We start from the raw sequence: 18,428 nt of genomic DNA on the forward strand, positions 1-18,428 counted from the left end.
TATGCATGGATGAAGAGTAGCTAGGGAAGAAGGCCAATGTAGATGTTGGGATAAGGGTTAGAATAACTAATTAAAGGTTGTGATGGGTTTGTATGATGAATAACATAGTCCACTGCTTCAACGACAGCCATCAGAAACTCATAAGCCAGCTTCACCAATTGCATACACATTTCCATTTTCTTAATCATCATCATCATCTTCTTCTTCTTTCTACATCATCATCATCATCATCATCATCTTCATTATATCTTTCTATATCATCAGCAGAAGCAGCATCATGATCACCATCCTTATCTTCTTTCTACATCATCATCATCTTAATTTCACGTAAGTCCTCAATCTCTCCCTAGTCCCTATAAATATTTCTCTCTAGATGTATGTGAATGTACACAAGCAAAGCTTCGTGTATTATTTAGTATTTATAGTATATGGCACTCGTCAAAGTAATGCAAATTTCTTTAATATGGCTTTTCGAACCTTGAATGGACATCATAAGCATGTATAACGCACACAACACACATATCAATAGATAAAGATGTGACATAATATTATATAGAACATGGTGGAAACGACCAAAAATATCTCGTTGTTCCTCCATATTCATGATCAGATAACTCTAAAATAAATAATACTTATAAATATCAAATTAATTTGTCGTTTATGTTGCATTTTGTCCCGAATAAATAATAATGTTTTCTTAATTAGGAACATTAATTGGATGTTGAATGAATTAATTTGTCTCTTAGCAAATTTATTACAATATATTAATGAATGAGATTGATTGTTAATCTTTCGTCTTTGTTTTCTTGTGTTAAAAAGGATTAAAAGTACATTAATATTAGACAAAAATTATAATTATATGTAATTCTCTCTTTATATTCGGTAGGTCTCATCTCATGTTTGATCAAGAATCTTTATGAGTGTCCTATAATATACCTCTATACTGAAATATGCGGAATATCATGGAGTCACAAACGGCATTAGGGGAAACTTGTTGGCTTAATAACTAATCGATCTTGAAGCCCTCTATGGCTCTCCATCTGGCACCTTCGTTTATTGTGACAATGGTCATGTTTATCTATCAATCTATCATGTGTCGAGTAACCCTTTTCAACACCAATTAAGAAAACATATTGAACTGAACATCTATTTTGCTCGGAAAAAAAATGCTATTGATCAAGTTGGTGTGCTCCACATTTTGCTTCCTTCTACCAATATGGTGAGTGGTGACATCCTCATCAAAGCCCAAATGTCTACCATGCATGTATATGTTATTCCTAAAATTCAGATTGAATTTGAGCGATCAACCACCTCTTGTTTAAATTGTGGGATGTATTAGAAGTTTATCCTTATTAGACAAAAAATATTGTATAGTATGTAAATATCTCTTATATTTGGGGGATCTCAATTCCTATATATATATATATATATATATATATATATATATATATATATATATATATATATATATATATATATATATATATATATATATATATATATATATATATATATATATATATATATATATATATTAAAATATAAGGGATTTCATGTTAGATAAAAAAAAATTAACTTAAAAAATTAAGTATTTTTATTGAATTATATATATATGTTAACTTAAAGATTATCTAAAACTCGAGGATGTGACGTTGATTAGAATATAATTTAACTTGTGTGACTTGTTGTCTACAAAATAATAGTGTCGTGTGCGACAGCTACAAAAATGTGGACAAATTTCTTTTTGAGTTGGAGATATTAACGAATGTCACTAGCCTTAATTACAGGAGTGCCACCTATTTAGTGTTTAATATTTTGTGCTAGAAAGAATAGTGTTTAAAAGTCAATAAACGTTATTTAATTTCCTAGTGTTAGAAGTTAGAACACATCCACAGCTTGAAAATCGATATTTTAATATTTTCACGTTTTAATGGTAAATATATTAATATTTTTCTTTTCTTCATGGTAATAATGTATATTTTTAATTGTTCGTTATCTTTAAAGTTAAACATGTTAGGTTTGAATTCTAGGAGCTTCTTGTTTAATTTTCAACTTAGTTGTGGCTCAAAGCTTTACTGTTTTGACAGTATAATATAAACAAATACTAAGTTACTAACGGATCTAAATTTGGCCCCAACCCGTCATGGGGTTATGGGTCTTCACCCAGCTTGCTTGCCCTTTTGGGTTGGATCTCAATAATACTTTCATGTCATTTAGTAATTTGTGCGTTTGGTTTCTAATTAATTTTTTTAACTTGGAAAATCCCTACTGTTTGTTTTTGTTACGTGCTTGGTCCCTACTATTTGTTTTTGTTACACGATTAGTTTCTGTCTTACCTAAAAAGACTATTATTTAAATAAAAAAAAATGATGAGATTGGTAAAGTAAGGTGAGGAGGTTGAGGTTGGAGTGTGTTTACTTTTATATATTAAAAAATCAATGGCAAAATAGTTTTTTTAGGTAAAATAGGACCAAACATGTAACAAAAACAAACAGTAAGGATATTCCAAATTAAAAAAATAAGTTAGAGACCAAACTCAGAAATTACCCTAAACCATAAGACCATTCGTGTAATTTACTCTTTTAACTCTTAATTTTAATAGGCTGGGCACGAGTTGTTTAGGGGGTCATAATGTTTTTACATACATTAGTATTAACGACCAAAAAATGACAAATTAGTGTCGGGTTGATGATAAGTTTTGTTTTGGTTAATTTTATAATAATTATCCACTTATCAATTTTTTTATATATATAAAAAGAATTATATTTAGAGGCACATTTTTTATTTTTTATATGATCTTTCAAAACAACAGATCAACCTTATATATAACCTAAAACTTGTAAAATACTCACAAGTGCTACCTTATACATTATTGTTAGCGGTAAAAGTTTGAAATACATTATTATTAAGGATAAAAAAATATAAATGTTTCGTTATTACGAATACATACTATTATATGTAAGAAATAAATGATACTTTATTATTTGCATGCTTCACGTTGTTATTAACAACTAAGTTGTTATTATGACTTTATGTTATGAGTAAATAATATAAAGATAAACTTTCATAATTTATACCTGTTTCCAAAATATGGTTTTTTGAAGAATTTTATTGAAAACGTTATGCATGTTTTGAAGAATTTTATTGAAAACGTTATGCATGCTCTTTATGGTTTCTAAAAATACGTAAATGGTCCTTTTAACATCAACTTTAAGTTTTAACTAGTTAGTTTTTTTAATTGACCAAAATGTCTTTTGGATGAAATCTAAAATTATTTATATCATAATGATCAATTATGAAGTTTTCTTTATAAATTATAAACAAAACTACAAGAATTATCATTATAGTTTATCAATGGTTACAAATTTACTCCCTTTAATTTTTTGATGAACATGATTCCCGTGGGTTTCAAAATTGGCATGAATGATCATTTTTACTGACTTCGTTACGTTTATCCGTTAGTGTGATATTTTGGTATTTTTAAATAGTAGAGATTAAGTTTGTGATTATGGATAAACCATAGGAACAATTTATGTAATTTTTCTTATGTTTTATGAGTTTATGGTTTTCCGTTCACCTTTTAATATATTATTTTGAATCATTCATTTTAAACTTTGAAAAATATTAATTTATATCTTTTTGAATCATTCACTTTAAACTTTGAAAAATATTACTTTTCTCATATGTTTTTGAAATTTTCGTATATAATTTTGTATCATATATAATTTGTTTTTCATTAATAATTTCTATTCATTAACCTAAAAAAAATATTTTTAGTGTTTATTTTTATATGTTTGTCGGTATTTCAAAGTGGTCAATGTTTCGACTTTAATTTAAAACTTTGTTTCGTTAATTATTTTAAAAAAATTACATGGTTTTTTTTATAAACCTGTCGGTTTAAATTCGAGGTTGTCTATGTTTCGAACGTAGATTATCTTTTTTTTAAAAAAAATTTTATCTATTTATTTTTTTCGTTTTTGTATTTAACTTTATGTACGTTTCCTACGTATGGCACGAGTCACATATAATAACTTTTGTTTGTTAATAAAAAAAATACTATATTAAAGTTTGTCTACCTTATACACTTTTGAAAACAAAAATGTTTAAGTTGTCCAAAACAGTCCGTGAATGGAGTTGAACTTTTATGATGAAGGCTGTTAGAAAATTTTAGTTATGTTCTTGGTGTTTTAACTTGTATTCCCCCCCACCCCCTAAAATCTTGAGAAAACATGAAAATGTAGGGGTATGAACTCACCTTAGGTGATTTCAGAAGATTATTGTTGAAGAATGGAAGTGTTTAACTCAAGAACACTTGGAGATGCCTTGAAGATTTTTGAGAATCTAACATCATAGTTATGGAGTTTGTGTAAGCAATCAATGATTTGCGTAGAAGAAGTGAAATAATCATAAGGAGAATGGATTATTCTTACCAAATGTGGAAGAACACTTGATGATCAACCTTGAATCTCGAATTTGGTAGAGAAAGTTTGAGAGAAAAGTGGAGTTGGATCCTTGGTGGAATGAGGGCAAATGAGAGAAGTGAGGAGAGAGGATGAATGTCCAGCTCTCAAAAACGTAGGAAAGGGTGTTAATTGAGTGGAAAGGACATTGATGTGACCTAGGTAAGGTGGGGAGGTGTGGCTGGTCATAGAGTGGGTGTGGGAGTGGTTGCTTGCATCATAAGGTAAAGCAAAGTCAACACTCCACCTCTTTGTACTTTACCCACTAGCTTTTATTATTTAAATAGGGATTTTCATGAAAATATGATTAAATTATGAATATTTAGGGTTTATTATGTTAAAATATAATTTATGGAGAAAATCCCGCGTTAAAATCACGAAAAACGGGCTTAAAATGTTAAAAATATCAAAAATGGGCGAAAAGTGTCATTTTTCGGAAGTCTGGCCGAGGTTTCGGTCTTCTGATGCAAGAACCGAGAGAAGAGAAAGAAGAACCGAGAGAGGGAAAAGAACCGAGAAAAGGGAAAGAAGAACCGAGAGGAGAAGAGAGAGGACCGAGAGGGGGCAAGGAACCGAGAGGCGGGAGGAGACCGAGAGGCGGAGAAGAGACCGAGAGGGGACCGAGAGCCGAGAGGGGAGACCGAGATCCGAGGCTCGGTCCTCGTGAGTTTCAGCCCGAGAGCTTCTCTTCTGCTATAGGGTTTCGGTCCTAAGAAGGGTTTCGGTTCTTAAGAAGGGTTTCGGTTCCTAAGAAGGGTTTCGGTTCCTAAAACCCATTTTACTCATTTTCACTCCGTTTTGAGCCGTTTTTGACCCGGTTAAGGGTCGGAATGACCCGAATGATTCCAAAAAGTTACGGGAACTTTTGAGAGAGATTTGGGAGAGATTTCACATACTTGGAGAGATTTGGGAGAGATTTGACATTGTTGGAGAGATTTCTCATACAAAGAGATATTAGAGAGAGATTTCACATAATTGGAGAGATTTGGGAGAGATTTGACATTCTCGGAGAGATTTCTCATACAAATAGATATTTGAGAGAGATTTCACATTCTTGGAGAGATTTCTCATACAAAGAGAGTTTTGGGAGAGATTTCACATTCTTGGAGAGATTTCTCATACAAAGAGAGATTTGGGAGAGATTCTAAATAGAGAGAGATAGAGTGAAAACGATTGAGAGAGGTTTCGTGTGTGGCATTTGTGAGTGTCCGACTTCGCAATGCAAGGTCTGTAAACCCTGTTAAGCCTTGTTTAAGGATCTTACATACTCCCGATGAGTATGCAACATTGTTTTATCGGTTTGGATCGCCACGTACCACAGTTTTAGGTTAAGGAGATCTAGATGTTCGCACTTTTTGATTTATGATCTCTAGTTAGAATAGAGAGTTGTTTAGTATTTACCTAACATAAACTCTAGTACCCACATGCTAAATGAGTCGAACAGTTTGACTTATTGACTTCGGTTGATTTTGACTTGACCGAAAATTGACGGTTGTCACACCCTCAGCAGCGCTGACTCGGTAAGTCAGATACCCGACTAGTCGAGTCCATTCATTAAACACGTCATCAAGTCGTGATCCCACTCGACGAGTTGAGGCACCAACTCGTCGAGTCCACCCAAAATACTTAAGTTAATATACCTGGAAAACCGGATGTTACAATTATTCTCTTTTCTCTTGGGATTAATGAGGAACATACTCGCATTGGTACTCAACCTCGAGGGTTGGTATGACAACATTCTCTTTTACAGACAACATCGGGTTATTTAAGGACATTCTCTTTACATTCTCTATACATTCTCTTTACATTCTCTTTACATTTTATGCATTATCTTTATACATTCTAATAAACATTAACACACACGCATTATCTTGTATTCTTAGGAAACCGTTGAAGCAGGTTGAGCGGAACAAACTAATGGATATTTTGTTATATTTTGTTTCATCATACTCTGACTGTTTTGGCATGTAATATTCAAATACAATACTCGATGTAAACAATAAATTGTGTTATATTACATGTGTGATGATGATCATGTTATGTTTCAATAATATACTCTGTGATGATACTACAACAATGAAGTCGCGCTTATACCCCTGGACGTTTCCGTCGTCTGCTTCGGGGGTGTGACATTTTTGCGAAGGGACTCGACGAGTTAGAGGCCCCAAACTCGTTGAGTAAAAATGGAAATTTGGACGCGGTATTTAAGAGACCTACTCGACGAGTTGGGAGCCCTCAACTCGATGAGTAGGCTGGCAGAAATGAAACCCTAATTTTAGGGTTTTGTACCTTATTTAAGGACCTTAATGCCTCATTATGGCCTCCCTCATCGCCCCTTCAGCCCAACAAACCCTAATTCATGAGCTTAAGCCCTATTGAGTGTGTATGAGTGAAAAGAGAGTGATTCTTTGGTAATTTATTGAAGGAGTGGAAGTTAGAAGTGCTTAGTTGAAGGAAGAAGCTTTGGATCCAAAGAGTTCTTTGTCAAAGAAGCTGTATTGAGGTATAAAGTCTATACCTTGACTATTCATTTGCTAGATCTCTTCATGGAGGAGTTTTGGGCTTTTAGTAGCTTTTTTTGAAACCATTCTTGGATTTGAGCATGCTTTGAGGTCATGACTTCAGATCTAGACGTTTGTGGCCTCATGAGACTAAAAGTTGCCAACTTTATCTAGCCTTGGCCTTTCCCCATGCCCTAGACCTCTTTTGGAGCTAAGTTTTCATGTTTTTAGCTTCTTGACACCATGCATGGACGTAAAGTTAGCAACTTTACATGGTATTTCAGCCTTAAGGGACCAGATCTATGGTTTGGAAGTGTTGGAATCAACAGAAAGTGACTTAATGGATTAAGACTAAGGGGACTCGAAGTGTTGGTCCCCTGATCTTTTAGATTTATGAACAACTCGACGAGTCTAGAAGATGACTCAGTGAGTTGGACAAAGTTTTATGAGCTCTAAAAAATGGAGAACTCGACGAGTTCAAGGAAGGACTCGACGAGCTGTATGGAAAAGTCCCGATCCGGTTATAGGAAAGAACTTGGCGAGTTAGAGGAGAACTCGACGGTTCAATCGCGATTCAGGATTTCTGATTCATGGAACTCGACGAGTTGATGGACCAACTCGGCGAGTTGAGTCAACCAGGATGCTGAATTTGACCAAAATGTTGACTTTGACGTTTACTTTGACCAAGGTTGACCCTTGGAGGGTTATGAAGTACGAAATGGATTCTAGTGGGGAGTCCCATGTAAGGGTTTGGGCCCAATTTGGAAAATTGGGCCATTAATGGGCTTTCATAGATTGTATAGCATAGATCTCGATGGGCCAGGGGTGAAACAATCATTTCACCCCAAGTAAGGGTTTTGGATCATGATTTGAGACCCAATTGCTAATTCGGTGATGTTTTGGGTATTGATAGTTTGAGGAGTTGCCAGGGCAGCGGCTAGGGAACTCTTGTAGTGGACTTCAACAGTATGAGGTGAGTTACCTTCTAGTAGAAGTGGGTCGAAGGCACCAAGGCCGACCCACTAGTAAGAGCTATAGTAGAGATGATTGTCTTTGTGATAATTATTTGGTATGTCACTATCTGTTATGCTTTATGTGCTAGTATGCTATGATGTTATGTGATAGTGGTAGGAGGGGTAGGATAGACCTCGGTACCGATCGATAGGGTCGATGGGGTATGCCAGCACCCAGATAAGCTAGGCAGTATATGACTTATATGTTTATGCACCAGGATGCTATGTGGTAGAAGTAGGGGGTGAAATAGTCCCTGGTAGCGGTCGAAAGGACCGAAGGGGTCGGCCAACATCCTGATATGCTAGGTGAGGTACTGGTCAAAAGGACCGAATGGGTAGGCCAGCATCCTGATATGCTAGGCGAGGTACCGATCGAAAGGACCGAAGGGGTAGGCCAGCACCCTGATATGCTAGGCAAGATACCGGTCGAAAGGACCGAAGGGGTAGGCCAGCACCCTGATATGCTAGGCAAGTTACCGGTTGAAAGAGACCGAAGGGGTAGCTAGTACCCGGATATGTTTGACAATATGTTTATTGTATGGTATGTGGTATGATGGGGGAGCTCACTAAGATTCATGCTTACGGTTTATAGTTTTGGTTTCAGGTACTTCGTTTTCAAATGAAAGGAGTCGGTGATCGCAGCGCATCACACTATGTTTTCCGCACATGAGATCTTTGGGATTACACTATGATATTGTTTTATGATAACATGTTTTGATTATTGACACTTTGGGTTTTGGAATGGGAAGTTATTATGGATGTTTTTATACAGTTGGTTTTATAATAACTTAATTAAAAATGAATTTTTGGTTTTGAATTTTGGGATGTTACAAATATAGTCCAAAATTTTCATTTTTAAATCAAGTAAAATAGTATTCCAATCATTATCCATACATCCAAAATAAAACAAGTGTATCAAATATCATAAAATCAGAGTTACATATCAAATGCGGAATCCATGTGGTGTGTGCAATGCAGTCACCCCAAGCTCTGCCTGTTGCCATTGGAAGTACCTGAAACATAAAGTGAAAACCGTAAGCACAAAGCTTAGTGAGTTCCCCAAACTATCACATACCATACATAATAAATCATATATTGGGCCCCCACCTGACATCAGGCCTCTCCCGGCATCGAGCCCCGCTCGGTTTACAAATATGTTATTCTCAGGCCTTGCCCGCTATACACATAAAATCTATATCATATAATCATGCTAACACATATAATGATCATAAACACTAACATATGTTCCAGTCCTCATGCCTCACCTGACATCGAGCCCCGCCCGGTATTCATAGCAGCACATAACAGATGCAAGGGTCATGCAGACTCCTAGCATCCTAACATAATCAATAAGGACCGACATTGGTGCCTTAGACCCGCTAAACCTAGTGAGGAAACTCACCTTGAATGCTGAAGCTCATTGAAAGAAATCCCTAGCTGCTGCCTTAATGACTCCTCGAGCTATCAGTACAAAATAACACCTAATTAACACTTGGGTTCCAATCTATAGTTCATAATCCATACTTGGGGTAAAATGACCATTGTACCCCTAGCCTAGCTTGAATCAAAACTGAGGCCCAAATCCATAAACCAAAAGGCCCAAAACCAATTGATCGACTAAGACCCACTTATGGCCTAATTTTCCAAATTGGTCCCAACCCCCATATGGGCCTTACCCTAAAGCCCACTAAATTTTCCTTAGCCCATAAACTGGATATCAGATGGCCTAAAAGGCCCAAAGCAACAAAGTCCAAAAAAGTGGCTCACAACCAAGGCTCAAAGCTGCGAAGCCCAAACTGACTGAGTACGTGCGCGCGTACTCAGCTGTACGCTAAGTGTACATGCTACATGGCTTGTACGCTGCGCATACTGGCTTCTACATCCAACATACTCCTCCATTAAGTCATTTCTTCCATTAAGCTCTTAATGCTCAAGTCTAATGGTCCAAAACATAGATCTGAGTCCCAAAGGATGTCTAGAACCATAGAGTCACTGACTTGGTGACTTTTCCTTCCCCAAAATATCCCAAATTTGATTTATAACATTCTACTTTCAATATAAAGGCCATAACTCATGCATGGATGGTTCTAAGCTTCAAATATGGCAACTTTATGAATCTAAGACCAAAAGAACACCAAGAGTAGAAAGTCTAAGCTTTAAAATTGAGAACAATCCACAAGATCTCATCTATGGTACTAAAATGGAAACAAATGAGATCTAAGTTATAACACAACAAGTTTAGAGCTTTTACCAGAAATGAATGCCAAATGTTGATGATAACCCAGATCTACAAGCTCCTACTCTTCCAATGAAGCTCCAAGATGATTTCCTTCATTCAAAACACTAAAAATGCACCCAAAAGGCCTTCTAAGCTTAAGAACATTCAACTATGGAGTTAGGGTTTCGAGTATAGGGCTGGAAGGACAAGGAGGCTGAATAAATGAGAGTTTCAACTCCACAAGGATGATTATATAGTGGCCAACCCCGAAACTTAGGGTTTTCAAATCCCTTCATACGTCGCGCGTACACTTCTCTACGCCCAACATACACCTCCGGATCCGCGATCAAACCCTTGTACGAGTACGCTAAGCGTACCTTATGGTATGCCCCACGTACAACTCAATGACCAAATTTGACAAATTATATAATGCAAGGCAAAAAAGAAACTTACCAAGATTCAAGTGTTACAATTCTCCCCCACTTGAATTAGACTTCGTCCTCGAAGTCCACGACCCCAAACAACTTTGGATAATACTCCCTCATCTCATCATCGGGCTCCCAAGTCCACTCTAACCCCTTACGGTGCAGCCACTGCACATTCATCAACTCTACAACCTTGTTCTTCAAGGTTTTCGTCTTCCGATCTAAAATTGTCACCGATCTCTCAATATAACTTAAATTGTCAAAAATAGTCTTTTTAGGTAAGATAGGGACCAAGTGTGTAACAAAAACAAACAGTAGGGATATTCCGAGTTAAAAAAATAAGTTAGTGACCAAATACACAAATTACCATAAACCATAAGGACCATTCGTATAATTTACTCAAAATTTAATATAAATATGTTGCTATTGTAAATACTAAATATAAACAAAATACGCTACCTATTAAATTGAGTTGTTATTTCATTTAATTTGCTCTAACTTTATACGTTGTAAATCTTCAATAAAGTATTAAAGTTTTTGTTTTATTTTTCAACAAGATATGGTTTTTTTTTTTTTTGGATAATAAAGGCAAAAAAAAAAAAAAATGCAATTGTTTACAAAAAGAGGCAGGAAGCCAACGATCATTTATACATTTATGATTTTAGACAATAATATTGGATTTTAGTATGTATTTTATAGTGTTTGTAATACAAATACATTAAGGTAAAGATAATATCATATATCATAAAAGAATCCGTTAGATAAAAACATCTATCAAACAAAGAAAATACAATAAGGTAGATACATCGAGATTATAATAAGCTTTGTCTTTTATTTATTATTTATTATTTATCATTTATTATTGTTAAAAAGCAGGACCAGGACCGGTTCTATATTGAACTTTTTTAAGCAAGGGCTTAAGGCTTTCAATTCTACGAGGCCCCATAATATTTTTCAAAGTCCAAAAGTTTAATCCATTAAAAAATTCAATCTAGTAACCACAAAATAAATGAAGCGGAAGAATAAATCAACGATTGTTGCATTCATGAAACTAAAATGATATTGAATTCTTCTACCGATTTTGATTTTTACGACATATTCATCTTCCGAGTATAGCAAAGGCCAAAGAGCTCCAAATTTTTGGTTAGCCTTGAGCCCCAAAATGATTGAGCCGTTTATTTTAAAAAGCAATGTTGTACTATTAATAAATCTACAATAGAGATTTTTGTAGTATATTATAAGTTAAAATCTATTTTTTTTTTATCTAACATCCTAAACGTACAAATGATTGTCGGTTTTTTATCATTTTATGTAAATAAGTTTTTATCCTAAAAAAAAATAAAGTCACGATTTATTCACAAATACGACCAAAGTTTCAATCAAAGATTTTTATGGAAATTTCATTAGACCAATTCCAATGATCCTCTAAAAAACATCATTTTATTGTCATTTATTTATTTTTTTGTTTCAAACATCTATTAAAAAACACAATTTTAAGCTGTGTTGAACACGCTATAGCTAGCTGATAAGCTAGCTTATTTTTCGAGTTTTTAAATTGTTATGTTTGACAAACAAAAAATAGTTTATAAGTTAGTTTATAAGATAACTTTTTAAAAAAATACTTCAACTAGTTTTTTTTTTCTTCAAGTATTACCATTTAATTAATTATAAAAACACATTCTTTTAAATTTATATTTGACGTACTAGTTGAAAAGCTAGTTGAAAACTGAAAACTAGCTATTAAATTAAAAACTAGCTTATAGAAAATGATGTTTGGTATAACTAACTGAAAACCTATCTGAAATAAATAAAATTACATAAAATGACATTTAAGATAATGTATTTCTATAACTAATTAAATGGTATATTTGGAAATTTTTTAAAAAAAATCATAAAAAGCTTATCTAACTAGCTTTTTAAAAAGTTAGCTTATAAGCTATTTTTTGACTTGCCAAACACAATAACATAAAAAAAAAAAAAAAAAAAAAAAAAAAAAAAAAAAAAAAAACTCGAAAAAGAAGCTAGTTTATCAGTTAGCTGTGATGCGCCAAACACAGCCTAAATGCCATTTTATGTTATTTTATATGTTTCAGCTAGTTTTTTTAGTTTGTTTTACCAAATATTATTTTTTATCAACTAATTTTTCTAATATCTATATTTTTATTTAATAGTTAGTTTTTAAGCTATCAATTAGTACGTCAAGGGATAATTTCACACTTCAAATATAGAGTTCAAGACCATTAAAAAATACCATTCTTTTGTTGGGTTAAAATACAATCGCCATTTTAATATTAAAAACACACCAATTTAATGTTTAAAATTGCAACAATGTAGAAAACATACACCATAAGGACATAAAGGTAAGCTTATCAAACCTTGAGGACTAATTTTGTAGTAACCCAAAGATCTCACATATTTATCCTTCAATCATAAAATCTAGAGAAAGAAAAAGTCAAAAACCCCTTGAAGAAATGGCGCCCCTTCTTTCCCTGAATCAATCGACCTGCCTCCAACCTTTATCTCGTATGGCCCTCTCCCTCAATGTTCCCTCAGTGATGCCGTTCAAGGTACGTCGAGACTGTTTTCTTAAGAATCTGGCTATCTATTTCGATTATGTCCGTCTGCTATTAACAAAAATTTAGGTTTTCATTGTGCAATTTGAGTAGTCTGTCGTGTATTATCTTAACGAGTGCTATAATCAAAACTACGGTTTCACTTCTGAAGTGAAATTGGGTAAAGTTTGAATTTCGAAATAAGCATGAAATGTGTATAGTTTTTCCAATTCGATAACGCTACTATTAGTTTTGTTACCTATTACCTACCCAATTTTAGGGTAGAGAACCAGAATTATTGGTATAATTGGTCAGATAAGAGTTTCTGAGTTTTGTGATTATTGCAACCTGAATCACCACTATCTTCTCTCTAAATTCATGCCAAAAAGCAAACAGAAATCCAGATTATTGGTTCCGAACCTGTAAATCAAACAATACTGGATTGACTTTTCACCTGCATACATCCATTTGGACTAACAAATCTCTTAAACTGACACAGGGTTGGTCGAATCAATCTAATTTCTTAACTTGTAAACCAAATGGATTATCATCTGCAAAATCTTGTTCAAAAGTCATGTCTGCAATAAACATGAATGCATCACAACCAAACGACCATGGAAAGCCAATTGTTGACCTTGTAACAGAAAAGGCAAGAAAATTATGGGATAATTCTCCTCAAGAAATCAAGAACTTCCCATGGACAAGAGCCTTGGAGAATTTCACCCAACTTATTATTGACATCATATTAGTAGTCACCAAATACCTTTATATACCTGTAATGGCAATCACTTCTGTTAGTGAAATGTCATATTGTGCTCATGAAAGGAAGCTAGTCATAATCCCTCTTCCAATTCTTATTGGTGTTGCTGTAGCTGGGGTTTTGAGAAATAGAGCATTGAAATTATCTCCATTTCTCAAGGTATCTTATTATGTTATATCATCTAAAGATCTTTATATAAAATAAACTATCTTATTCTAACTTGAATCTTTATCTCATTCTCTCTTTTTCTCAGGATGCTAAAGTTCCATGGCATTTATATGCAAATATGCTTTTTTTCACATTGATCAAATTACCGGGCCCGTTTTATCCGTATTGGGGACGCATTTTTATACCACATTTCGCGAATGGAGGGTTGTTTAGGACTCTATGGTTTCTGTTTTTATGGTACAAGATGCCTAGGAAAGTAGTGCACACTAATCTTGAATGATCAAGAATTGTATTTCTTTAAAAGTAAAGACATTTTTGTTAGATTAGCAAGCTAGTTAGTATAGGGAAGAGTATTCATTTTTGTTATGGGTATTTTGTGCTCTTTTACTCGGTTGTCTTTCTTGACATGACAGGACAAAACAAAACAGAAAAGAATGACCTTGTACTGCATTTGATGCTGGTGGTGGGTGTCGGTCAGTGTTTTATAATATTAGCTACACAACAACAAAGCAAACTCTCCGCAAAATTTTATTCATTCGATTCAACTTTTAAGAATCGATGTTGGCAAATTATTACAAAAAGAAACGAAAACGAACTAAAAGTGACAAAATTTGAGCATTTTAACCCTTATGGTATTGATTAGAAATCGGCTTTCCTCTTCCCATCGTAAAACCCCTTGTCCCATCTGGCATTCGTGGGCCTTTAGGACATTGTTTCATTGAAGATGCTTCCAAATGGATTACTGAACTGCTTGTTTGTGTTTGTGGACTCGGTGCAAGAAGCCCACGACTACTGTGTGTTGGGGTCCGTGACTTTGATTTCCCATGGGCCCGTGCCCATCCCTTCTTTGAATTCTCCTCACCCTATCAAAAGATCAATACTCAATTATAACAATCTGCTTTAAATGCTTCAAAAAAATTTTAAAAAAAAGTTTACATTGTTTTCGATGTCTAACTCTGCGGGTGCACTATTAGGCTGAGAAGACTCTTCTGACAAGTCAAACACATCATCATCGTCATCAAGTAACCCATCAAAATCTGACTTTCTAGTCTTCAGAATAGATTTTGGCTGAATTTTTGGATTATATAAATAAATAAATAAATAAGTCGATTATGATAATCTTTTTATATAAATAAAGAAAGAGATTGGATTAGAGATCACATACTGAACGTCGAATCATCAACCTAACACGAAACCCTTTTCTCCAGTTTCTCTCATCGTTCAATTTATCAACCTATAAACAAATTATTAGAATCAATTTTCAAGACACAAAGGAAAAGTGTGTTAAATCAAAAGAGTTTAGTTTAACCATAGAAACATACTGCTTTTTCTGCTGTTTCGGTAGTTTCATATTCCACTAAAGCATGGAGCTTATTGCTAAATACATATTCCCCTTTTGAATGTGATGAGTTAGGCTCGGGGGGATGACATATACGAATGGCTTTCACACTGATCAACATTTTTTTTTCTTAGAATTAGTTGATTTGTGTTGTTAAAAATATGAAAAGTTTGAAGCTTTTTACCTTCCAACAACACTAAAGATCTTCTCAAGATTTTGATGAGAATGATCTTCCGGAAGGTTCTCGCCAACAACAGTACGAGACTGCACAACAAATCAATCATCAAACTTTTGCAAACCCTAAGCTGGCTATACTGTTTTGCCCCATGAGCATCGAGATGTAAACCAGATACACAGTGGCCCACTAAGTGGCTAGAGTGTGATTGGTGAGACTCAAACCTGTAATTCTTCTTTATCTTTCTCTGTGAAGGGGTGTCTACGTCTAACCTTTTTCCCATCATTGCTTACAACCTAACAAATTGAAGCATTATTTTTTTTAAATCAGTAAGAAAGATTTCCAAAAGATGAAATTTTGAAAACTAAGGTTGAAGAACAAACCAACTTTGAAGAGGAACGGAGAGCTTGGGCAAGCAAATGGTTATTAGTGATGCAGGATTTGATTTTCTTCATAGATGCAATAACAGATATAGGAACTGTAACAATATGTGCATTTGGAACGAAATCAAGACAACATTTTAATGGTGAAAATGGTGAATTGTGATCAATCTCACCATAGCCTTCTGGATCCTTGCTAATGTGTTTCACCAAGGACTCGTTTGCAAGCAGGCTCAGCCCACTGAACTGATACTCCACCTGTTACAGACATGGATTCATGGTAGCAAATAGAATATTGAGATTGAATATGAAGAAAAATTGTATGATGTATTCAAGAATTGTTGTAATATAGCGGGAAAATAATGATGGATCAAACTCACTCAAACCAAAACAAGCAAAAGGGACCTGTTTGATGATCTTTTGTTGAAGATCTTCAGTGAGGACATTCTTCGAATAGTTGGGGATCAAAACATTAGGGTTCGTAAAAAGATGCATTTGCTGGTCTTGATCAGCAGCAGTAGCAGCGCTAGCATAAATCCAATCAGCCGATCCACTTCCATCGTTCCCACCCATATCCATGTAACTAAAATACGGGTAAAAGTAACCCGAAACTGGAGATTGGGTACGTGAACTTGGAACAAATTCGGGTGCTTGTGCATTGAATTTGAAAGATGTAGGACTCGAAATTGAAATCTCCCTCTTTTCATCCCTCTTTGTCGTCGTCGACTCCTTTTCGAGCTTTTCCTGTAATTTTTCTTCTGGGTGTGCTTGCGCCATTATTGGTTTGATTTCTTCATCTCTTTTGTTTTTCGTTTTTTGTTTTTTGAGGGGTTTTTTTTTTGTTTTTTTTTTTTCGGCTAATCTAATCACTCCCCATTATGAAATTATAAATCTTGTTTCTTATTCTCTCCTTTTTTACTTCTTCTTTCTTCTTCTTCTGGATAGACAACAAGAAACGTAATTTTTTTTTGATAGAGGGGAATTGGTGTTGGAGCTGGGAAGTTGCCATGGATTTCTCAAGGCAACAGTAATTTGATGTCCGATCCATATTTGGCGCCGAAAGAAAGATTCTGTTACCGTTTCATCTTGTGCATGAAAACAACGAGGGATACTTCATACTTATTAACGTTAGACTAAACCTAAATTCGTATAGATTTTTAAAAAATGTATTTTTTTTTAATAATTAACTTAGAGAGTGTTTGACTAAGGTGTTGTTTGTTTTTCTGAAACCAAAATGTCTGCAGTCTGCGGATCACATCTGCAAGCCTCTGCAGCTGAAAAGGTGAACCAAACGTCTACAGTCTATAATAGGAAGACTGTTTGTTTTTTAACGTCTGCAGGCTGCTGAAATTAACTGAATTTTAAATAAAATGATTTTACAAACTTAAATGATTTTTCAACACCAAAATTTTAATAATAATAGTTATACAACACTCAAAATAAAATTGATGCAACTAAATTAGTAATACAATAAAAAAAATAGTTTTACAATAACAATTTATATTAGAATCGAAATGCAATGCTTTTATAAATACAAAAATTATTAATGATTTATATAATTCATATTAGAATCAAAATGCAGTGTTTTTATAAATACTTTAATATAACTCATTGTTTTGATCTTAAACAATAGACATATCACATTTTTTTTAAAATTCTAGTCTCACATCATAAAAGTAAAAACATGGTTTTAATGTTCTTTTTTTTTTTCTTTTAATATTATTGAAAAAAAATCAATAAACACACACACACACACATATATATATATATATATATATATATATATATATATATATATATATATATATATATATATATACACACACACATTAATAATTAAATAAACATAAAATAAAAAAGTTATAATCACTTATATTTTCAATATGATGGATTGGGAGGTGCCGAAAGAAAAAAAAATGTGTATGTTTTTTTTATTTGTTTTGGTTTAGGTTTATTGGACTTGTGAAGACCTTAGAAGACATTGGTTCATGTCTGCGCCAAGAAGACCTCGCGCAGATGTTTTTAGGTCTGCACACTTTCAAAAAACAAACGGTTTGCGAGGGCATATGTCTGCGCGACGCAGACAGAAGTGATCACGCAGATCTGCAGACAAAAAACAAACAACACCTAAGTTTAAAAAATAAGTTTTTTTTTTTTTTTTGAATATAAATTAAAATGAGTGTTTGGATAGACTATTTTTTTAAAAACAACTTATAACGGTGTGAAACCGAAGATAATCATTTTTGATAAGTTACTAAATTATAAGTTATCAAAACTCTTTATAATATAGTCTAACATCTCTAGGAATCCCTTTTATGATTATTTTACTAAACACTAAAAATGATTTTATCGATTTATAGCGTTTTGATAATGGATAAGTTAATTTAAATATCTTTTTAAAAAGTCTATTTTAATATCGTTATAAATTAATAAGCTA

At 33.8% G+C, this 18,428-nt stretch overlaps 2 protein-coding genes and 1 long non-coding RNA gene across 4 annotated transcripts; 2 read left to right on the plus strand and 1 right to left on the minus strand.

Annotated features, from left to right (window-relative positions):
- The first annotated feature begins 13,050 nt into the window (after window positions 1-13,050).
- On the plus strand, window positions 13,051-14,484 carry EMB1273 (embryo defective 1273). Its single transcript, XM_078995532.1, has 3 exons — window positions 13,051-13,184; window positions 13,669-14,088; window positions 14,183-14,484. Exons 1-3 carry the CDS (start codon window positions 13,089-13,091, stop codon window positions 14,375-14,377), a joined length of 711 nt encoding a protein of 236 aa, XP_078851658.1. The 5' UTR covers window positions 13,051-13,088; the 3' UTR covers window positions 14,378-14,484.
- A 120-nt stretch (window positions 14,485-14,604) lies between these two features.
- LOC145047278 (la-related protein 6C-like) lies at window positions 14,605-17,094 on the minus strand. 2 transcript variants are annotated; one of them, XM_078995531.1, is made up of 9 exons: window positions 16,397-17,093; window positions 16,168-16,249; window positions 15,995-16,089; window positions 15,836-15,907; window positions 15,621-15,700; window positions 15,420-15,546; window positions 15,263-15,331; window positions 15,034-15,165; window positions 14,605-14,960 (listed from the first exon to the last, which is right to left on the minus strand). In XM_078995531.1, the coding sequence occupies exons 1-9, from the start codon at window positions 16,766-16,768 to the stop codon at window positions 14,718-14,720; spliced, it is 1,272 nt and encodes a 423-aa protein (XP_078851657.1). In that variant the 5' UTR covers window positions 16,769-17,093; the 3' UTR covers window positions 14,605-14,717. The 2 variants fall into 2 exon arrangements, with proteins under 2 accessions (XP_078851657.1, XP_078851656.1); XM_078995530.1 differs by having other exon boundaries at window positions 15,995-16,249; window positions 16,397-17,094.
- LOC145047281 (uncharacterized) lies at window positions 15,267-16,366 on the plus strand. The gene is made up of 2 exons (XR_013682179.1): window positions 15,267-15,822; window positions 15,942-16,366. It is a non-coding gene; the product is annotated as an uncharacterized LOC145047281 (long non-coding RNA).
- Window positions 17,095-18,428: the final 1,334 nt, after the last annotated feature.

The sequence above is a fragment of the Lactuca saligna genome, chromosome 5, assembly GCF_052625555.1.
Source record: "Lactuca saligna cultivar CGN05327 chromosome 5, ASM5262555v1, whole genome shotgun sequence".
Lineage (NCBI taxonomy): Eukaryota > Viridiplantae > Streptophyta > Magnoliopsida > Asterales > Asteraceae > Lactuca > Lactuca saligna.